At 47.8% G+C, this 8,936-nt stretch overlaps 1 protein-coding gene across 1 annotated transcript; it reads left to right on the top strand.

Moving 5' to 3' along the window:
• Window positions 1–3,049: 3,049 nt before the first annotated feature.
• LOC308057753 (epoxide hydrolase 1-like) lies at window positions 3,050–7,778 on the top strand. The gene is given in 5 exon segments (XM_080411805.1): window positions 3,050–4,263; window positions 5,028–5,208; window positions 5,991–6,040; window positions 6,044–6,221; window positions 6,598–7,778. Coding segments are annotated over 5 exon segments (693 nt in total). The 5' UTR covers window positions 3,050–4,113; the 3' UTR covers window positions 6,732–7,778.
• The last annotated feature ends 1,158 nt before the right edge of the window (window positions 7,779–8,936 follow it).

The following is an 8,936-nucleotide window of genomic DNA, read 5'->3' as shown; positions in this document are numbered from 1 at the left end:
TTATCGGGGGTGAAGGTGGCGGTGAGGTGTTGCCTTTTAGCCTCAGGGTATTAGTGGCCTTGGTGTGTCACCTTGTATCTTAAGTAAAAGCCATTCTGACTTTCCCAAGCTTTTTATACAGAAAGCAGCAACTTCTGTCTTTTCTTTGTAGCTGTAACTAGCTCTGCTGGCTCTTCTCCCACATTCCTGGTATAGATAAATTCACTCACAGCTGTTTAAGCCAGTCCTTCCTCCACCAGCCTTTATGCTTTTTCCCAGTGCTAAGTAAGAAACAGAATTTCCTCGAGGTCTCTTTTGTCTACTGACGACATCACAGCCTGCAGTACCTCAACCTGGCTCTTTACAGGGTCCTCAGCTACCTTCCACATGGGTTGTAGTTCTTTCCCCTTGTTGCTAATAATTCCCTTGTCTGCTGACTATAGTCCCTCTGCAATCAGGGATATCATCTTCCAAGAGGCCTCAAAAGAGCTGGTTTTGTTTGGGAAATAGAACCTTAAAGCTAAGTAATCCCAGACGGATGTAACCAGAAATAGCTGTGGTGTAGCAATAAACTGAACTTTGACCAAATGAAGGATTTACAAGCTTTTCTTCCTGATGACTCTTTTTTGATGGCACAGTGGCTGCATATGAAGTCACGGTATGAGACCTAACCATCACAGAGCTCACTGGTGATGGTACTTCGCTTAGAGCGTTGCATGGAGATAGGAATCATTTTCTCTCACAGTAAGATGTAGTTATTCCTGGACTGAAGCACAGCAAGGACACAATTTAGGAAAGAGAAGCCTTTACCTAGTAAGATTTTACTAACCATGAAGGAAATGAAGTCTAAAAATGAGCTAAAACAAAGCATTGATTTCTGTGGAAAATGAAAAGCAACTTTTCCTTTTTTGTTTGGGCTGCTGCCGATCACAGGTGCACATGGAATAGAGCCACACAATGCACAGGTCAGAAGGGACACATGGAGGTCAGCTCATCGCAGCTTCTGCTCAGAGCAGGTTCAGGTAGATCAGGTTGCTCAGTGCCTTGTTCCTGTCAAATTTTGATTGCCTCTAAGGATGGAGATCCCACATCCTCTCTGGGCCCCTGTCCCAGTGTCTGAATACCTCCATGGTGAACTAATTTTTCCTCACATCTAACCAGAATTTCCCTTCTTGCAATTTGCGTCCATTGCCTTTTGTTCTTGGTCCATTTTTCCTACACTCTCCACTAGGTAGATGCAGACAGCAGTAAGACCCCACCCTTTGCCTTCTCTCCTCCAGGCTGAACAAGCCCAGGTCTCTCTGTCTCTCCTGGTACACCACATGGCTCCAGCCCCCCAGCAGCCTGGTGGCCCTGACCACCGAGGGTGGGCAGCCTCACTCCAGCCCTTCCTCTGCCAGCAAGGCCAGCACTGGACATGGCACTCCAGATGTGGCCCCACAAGTGCTGAAGAGAGCGAAGGATCACCTCGCCCAGCCTGCTGGCTAACACGCTTGCTATCTAGCCCTGTACGCACCGGCCTTTGCTGCACCTTGTTGACTCAGGCTCAGCTGAGGACCTCAGGCCAGGCTCTGCAGAGCTGCTTTCTATGCATCTGGCGTCCAGCCTGTGCTGATGCACGGAGCTGTTCCCTCCCCGTGCAGGACCTGGCATTTGTCTCTTGCTGAACTTGATTTGCAAGCGCACGTTTAGGCAATAGGTGGCACTGACGGTTGATGTAGCTTGCATTGTCACCAGGAGAGTGTCGCTGCGGAAGAGAAAGCCAGCAGAGGAGACACCTGGGTTGTTTCGCTGGGAGCTGTGGCTAGGCGAGGAGGAGCGGACATGTGGCAGGAGATGCTTCCAAACGCCTGGTGAGATCTCTTTGGCACAGGGAGGAGGGACTCTAAACAGGGGTCCCCAGGGTTGGGGCAGGAGAAAGGCCCGGTGGGGTCCACCAGGCCATCGGTGGGTGGGAGCATGCAGCTGAGCTTTCCTGAGCATGGGTAGGGAGGAGGTTTTATAAGACTGAGCCTTGTTCTGTGCCACTCAGAGAGCTGTTTCTGGGACATGCTTGCTTTGTTAGCAGTGCCGAGTTTGTGCTGTTGCCGTGCTAACTGGTTTCGTGCCTCTGACTCACTAAACTCCAGGATATAAGTGCAGGGGGTTGTTATTACTTGTTGCATAAGCTACTCAGCCTCCAGGGAGGTGGAGGCTGACACTGTTTACTCTTAGGAGCTCTTGGTCTTCTTTGTCTGGGAGTGGTTTCAGGAGATACTTCCTTAAAAATCACATAGACTGTCTCAGAGATCAATTACCCAATTGCCTTCACTACTGCTGGGGTGTCCAGTACAGGCACTGTGTTCTGCATCACAGGTAGCAGTGGGAAAGGGTACCAGGCAACAGGAAACACCCAGTGGACTTGGTTTTTCATGGAGTTTCCTGTCCTTTTTAATTTTTTTTTGTCTCAAGGCATCGTAATTATGACACCAAACAGCTTCCTCATCTAGCTGCAGAGTAACAAGACTTTCTCTGTTGCTTCTAACTTTTTGGTAGATTTTAGATTCTGCTTTTCTTGCAAGAGAATCTACCAGGCTAAAAGAGAACCAACGAGGATGTTTCCTTTTTCTTGCGGGCAGATGAGACCTAAAAGCTTGGTATCCAGTCAGGAGTAGTTGGAAATAGCAAAGGTACAGCAGCTCACTGAACCTGAACAGGGAAGGGTCCCACAAGCTGCTCCTCATGCCAGCCCTGGGCAGGATGAGTACCACGTGGCTGGCAGCAGAGTAACCCTTGAGCTTGGAAGTCCCCTGCCAAGGCTGGGCACCTATCGCTACACAGCTGCCAAAATAAACTATTTACTTGGCTGAAGTAACACAGCCCTCTGTAGGATGAAACACCGCAAGGACACCTACCCAGTTGTTCAGTGCCTTTTATCTAAATTGTGCTGAAGGCGGGAATATTATGGTGACAAACTATCTAGCTAAAACACAGCCCAGAAACACTGTCTCTGTTGCCAGCCAGCTGAACAGCTTGTGATCCCATGGCTGCACGGTAAATGGTGCTGGCAGGGGATGTTCCTTACACCATCCCCAAGGGATGGTACCATTCAGACAACACTATCAGACCAAGAATCTTTCCCACCCCACCCCCACCCCCATTTTCTAGGGATGGCACCTTGTCCCGGATCAGGTAAGTGAAATAGCTGCTCTGTGCTGAGGAGTTCACTTTTTATTAGCACCTGGGTTGGGGCACAGCATAGTCCCTTCCATACCCTGTATGACAAAAAATCTTCATTCACAGTCTTCTTTGAGCCCCCTGCAATAGCCCCAGACAGCTCTGCTAATCCCCAAGGGAAGCTGGAGAGCTTGAGGCACAGGTCAGGGGGATGGGAAGGGACACTACATTTAGGACTGATTGCTGAAGGGTTTGAACGGTTTTAAAACATTGCTGTCTGTCTGTTAAATCCAGCTCTGGCGCCTTAGCTCCCACACCTCAAGAAAGTCTGAAACTTTGCTGTCTAGGTAAGAAAAAGAGGCACCAGACAGACAAGTTGAGACCTTTACCTATGGACAGCTATGGTGGAGGGCTAGCGTTGCCCTAAAAGATGACTGAATCTGTAGGGGAGCTATGTATGTAGCACAGTCAAGGGGCATGTCTAGCACATCCAGCTGTCTCCAGCAGCTGAAAACTCTTGTCTCTGCTCCTCAGCCCACTCTGTGCAGTTTTTATTCCTGAAGCTGTCCAGGTGCTACTATCCCATTCACTTCAGTACCTGCCTTAAAACAGATAGATCCAGATCCTACTGATCCTTGTCTCCCAGGGCACACCTGGTACATAAGGAGAGGGACAGAGAAGCCTTGTGATTAACAAGTCCTGATCAGCAAAGGCTTAAGGTCCCTAAGAAACACTGGTAGATGTAACCCTGCCACAAATCCTGCCTGCGATCTTCAAAAATAACAGAAACACCCAGCCCCTGCTGACTGCATGGGGTTTGTTACTCACGTCCAACCAATGTGACTACAAGCCTCAGCATAGTCCCTTTACCCTTGACACTTCTGTTGGGCGCAAACAATTTTATGCCTCCCCAGGTCATTCGAATGTTCTCAGAGGAATGCAGTCCTGGTCCCTGTGGCCGCTCTGGGCGTTGGAGGGATGCTGGTTTACTGGCTGAGGTCTAGACACAAGATCAAGACTATTGAAATGGGCAATGGATGGTGGGGCTCAGATGAAAGACCTCTAAAAGGGAAAGAAGATGAAAGTATCTGTCCCTTCAAGACTGAAACATCTGACAAAGAAATTGAGGTGCCCGTGCCTGGGAGGTAAGGAGGGGCAGAAAGCTGCGAGGTGGAGCCAGTTCATCACCCACCTTACTGCTTTGAGGTGATGCCTTGGGGGCAATAGCCAGCGCAGGTCCGTTAGATGATGCTCTGGCTCACTGCCCTTTATGAATGGGATTTGAGCTCAGATTCACTGCAATGTCTTTACGCTTTCTGAGACCACAGACTCTCAATGCAACCTGGGGCTGCTCCTGCAGAAAGGCCATGCTTTGAGCAGCAGAATTTGACAGCAGGTCTGCAGTGGTGGAATGGGGTGGGAGGGCACCGGGATAGCAAAGGCACCAGTAGGGCAGGACTGAGGGGCTTCCGCAGAGGACAGGGTTGGAAGGGTGAAGAAGGATGGGGTCCTTCCTTCTGTCCCTACAAGCCTGTCACTAATTATCTGGCCAACTAGCAGTCGGTAGCACAGGCTGAGCTGCTTATTCTTCTCTCAGCTGGCAGTGCTGGCAAGTTCCTAGTGCCCAAAACCCTAAAGCGAGTTAGCAGTAAGGCAAGCGTAGAACCCACTACTCCTGGGTGCCCTAGGGGAACTGCTAACCTGTAGAGAAATATATTCTCCATATAAATGATTCAGGAAGTTATACAGAGTATGGCACTGCTTCAGGAGGGCTTGTGGTGTCCCAGAGAGAGACACAGAAGCCGGTGGAGCCAGGAGAGCCTGTTCATGCCTGCCTTAGCATAGGGCACATGCAGGCATCTGGCCAGCCTTGCAAGAGCTCCTGTCCGCAGGACCTGCATCGCCGCCTGGAGCAGGCCCGCTACACACCGCAGCTGGAAGGGGCTGCCTTCCGCTACGGCTTCACCTCCAGCTACCTGCAGAAGGTGGTGGCCTACTGGAGGAACCCGTTTGACCGGCGCAAGCAAGTGGAAATCCTGAACAAATATCCCCATTTCCGAACCACCATTGAAGGTGAGGGGGTCTCTGTGGCTTGAGCAGGTCTCACTCTGAAATGCACAGAGAGAATGGGGGGCTTTAAGAGGTTACTCTATTAAGACAACAGTGTGCATAACAGCTTAATGAAGGATCAGTAGTGGAGGCTATGTTATTAGTAACCCTCTATAGATTAAGATCATTGCACAGTGGTGATAAGATTAGATCTGCTTGAAGATGGGCTTCATCTGGCTCTGAACCTGCACTAAATAACAACGAGGTTTTCTTCTGCTATTGCCTTGAAGCCACCTTTGAAAACTGTAAAATTTACCCAGGCCCTGAGGTTGGAATATCCACCACCACCACCCAGTTTAGCCAGGTGAGGTTAGCCAGACTTTAGATAAGTGATCTGCAGGTTAAACTTATATCCTGCGCTTACTTTTTCCATGTTTCTCTTTTTATCACCCACACATTTTGTAATTTAATCATGTTTTTGCACGTGTCTTAGCTGCATTATGCTATTCATTGAAGTGCAGCTGTACTTATATACTGTAAGACCAATTTCTCAGGAGGTGGATGCTCAGTCTCCTGTGACCCCAGTAACTGGGACTGGGATCAATACCTCTGTCTGTAAGTAAAAGATGAGACACAGGTAAAATACCAGGCATGTCCTTTCAGCTAGGCATCTTCTTGCCATGGGTTGATTGTGTACCTTCTGCTGTGAATGCTAATCACAGTTTTGCCACCCTCCTTCTTCAGAGTTCGGAACAGAAACTGTGATGGAACTAAGGCTTTAATTTATCTGTCTGGATGTGTGGCAGGGATTGATATCCATTTTATCCACGTGAAGCCCTCCTATGTCCCTCACAGTTGAGCTGCTCAACCTCTGCTGATGGTCCACGGCTGGCCTGGCTCCTTCTACGAGTTCTACAAGACCATCGCTCTACTCACAGAGCCAGCTGAGCATGGCCTGAATGAGGGTGACATGGTGTTTGAGGTCATCTGCCCATCCATCCCAGGATATGGCTTCTCTGAGGCACCACACCAGAAAGGTGAGCGATGAAAAGGCGCTGTTGGAATTGCCAGGTTCTTGGAGCCTCAGTCATCCCTGGCCCTCACCAGGGAATGCAGTTTGTGAATGCAGATGCTTGGCTCTGCACTAACACCCATGTGGCTGAGGCTCTGGGGCTGGCTGTGGAGATCTGGAAGGTAATGGTAGCTGGAAACCAGGTCTGCTTTCCACTTTATCCACTTTCCACTGAATTTCCATCTTGTGTTCACTGTATTGCCAAGGAGCAAGGCAGAGCAGCATAGCACACTGTGCCTTTACACAGCAGCATACTCATGTGCCTCTGTCAGACCATGATCTTTGGCCAGGGGATGATACACCAAGACAAACAGGTTTCCTCTGTTTCTCTTTACCTGCAGGCTTTGACAGCAAAGCAACTGCTCGGAAATTTCATAAGCTGATGAATAGATTGGGCTCCAAAGAATACTACCTACAGGGAGAAGACTGGGGATCTCTTATTACCACAAACATGGCCCAGATGCTGCCACAGTGAGTAGCAAAGGGAATCAGTGCAGAGAAGGTTTCTCCAGTTCTTACCCTACCTTCTGGCTCCACGGTCCGGGTCCTGCCTTCTGTTTGCCCTGCCTCTCATCGCCTTCTGCTTTGTTTTCTCCAGGGGTATCCCCACCCCTGTGCATTCAGTCATATTCACGTGCTTTGCATTGACAGTGGTATTTGCATTCTCACGCTTTCTAAATTTCATAGAATCATAGAAGCATTTAGGTTGGAAAAGACCTTGAAGATCATTGAGTCCAACCATAAACCTAACACTGCCAAGTCCACTGCTAAACCAGGTCCCTAAGTGCCACATCTACACACCTTTTAAATACCTCAACCACCTCCCTGGGCAGCCTGTTCCAATGCTTGGCAACCCTTTTAGTGAAGAAATTTTTCCTAATATCCCATCTGAACCTCCCCTGGCACGACTTGAGGCCATTTCCTCTCATCCTCTCACTTGTTACCTGGGAAAAAGTGACCAACACCCACCTTGTTACAACCTCCTTTCCTGTAGTTTTAGAGAGCAAGAAGGTCTCCCCCAAGCCCCCTTTCCTCCAGACTAAACAAGCCCGGTTGCCTCAGCTGTTTCTCATAGGACTTGTTCTCTAGACCCTTCACCAGCTCCGTTGCTCTTCTTTGGACACATCTTTCTTGTAGTGAGAGGCCCAAAACCGAACACAGTATTCGAGGTGCAGCCACACCAGTGCTGGGTACAGCATCACTGCCCTTGTCCTGCTGGCCACGCAATTTCTGACACAAGCCAGGATGCTGTTGGCCTCCCTTATCTAGGGAAGAGTTGTACAGAGAAAAATGGAGTGCTGTTTGGCTTCTCTTTCACTAGGCATGGAAGTAAGCTCTGCTGCATTTTGATTTGAGACCTCAAGGATCATCATTCTAAATCAGGAAGGAGATAAATTTAAAATTGGCAGGGAGAAAAGGAAGGAGCTCAGCCTTTCAGCAGCTGATCAGTACCACGAAGTATAGGACTTTCCTGGATGGAGATGGCACCAGCTGTACCATTTTTAACTCTCCCAAATTTTTTTTGGAAATCACGATAAATGTGAAGGGCTTATGTATTTGGCTTAGTGAAATGCTTCTATTACAGCTCCCGTCAGACTTATTTTCTAGAAAATTTGGAAACAGAAAATGGCTTGATTTAACCTTCTATTCATTAACTTGATTTCAGATCTGTGAATCTTATCTTCGCTGGCAGAGAAGGTTTGAGAAGGATGATTTCCGTGATGCTTGGGGCTTATATACCATGGCTCATAGGCTTTACTAGGGAAGATGTTCGACGTATGTATCCTTTCATCCAGAAGAATATACATGAACTATTGCGAGAGTCTGGATACTTACACATCCAAGCCACCAAACCAGACACTGCAGGTAATGAACCTTCTCTATATCACTATGAACTTTGTATACTGACTGCTTAAGGCGTATAAACACATAGTTGAACAAAAGCCAACCATGTCTGAGAAGCAATGAATTCTGGTGACTGAATGCAAGACATGGGGACAAGAGCTGTGTAAAAGGAAGTGAAAAGGAACCGCTTAAAGAAAGACGGAGACTACAAATATCACTTTTCAAGGTCTGTTAAATGGCATACCACTTCTCTATGGCAAAGAAACCCTTTGCAAAAAGCCTCTTAAAGTAAAGCACAGGACCCTGACATTGAAGCTTCTAGAAATAAATGTGGATGAAAACAAGAAAAATACCATAAGCAAGTGCAATGTGAAACTTGCAGAAAGGTAGACACAGCCATAATGCCTGAAGCCAGAAGCATGATGTAGTGGGACCAGTAGATAAGGAGTCTGAAGAAAGGTATGGCCATCTCAGAAAAGTTACATGATTTATTTGTATAATATTATCAAAGATTATGGGGTATTCCTTTATTGAAATAAACCCTCATCAGGAAAGACAGCAGAGTTGTCTCAGACTGGCATCAGGTACGGAGACCATAGAAGGAATAGCACCCCATCCTGGCATTTAACTGGAAAAGAGGAAACTCAAAGTGAAACGTCAGCTAATGCCTAGTCTGTTGCTTGAACTGATTGCAATATCAGAGAAATAAAAGGAGACAAACCAGATACCAGGTTGGGGTTTTTGGGGTTTTCTTTTCAAAAGCCAAACAATGAAGACAGCCCCCAGAAAAACAAAGACCAGTATGTCTAGTGTCTGATCAGAAAACTATCAGAAA

This window comes from Falco punctatus (assembly GCF_963210335.1).
Source record: "Falco punctatus genome assembly, contig: scaffold_35, whole genome shotgun sequence".
Classification (NCBI taxonomy): domain Eukaryota; kingdom Metazoa; phylum Chordata; class Aves; order Falconiformes; family Falconidae; genus Falco; species Falco punctatus.
Note: the sequence above shows the minus strand (reverse complement) of the source record. Positions and strands in the feature narration are given on the sequence as shown.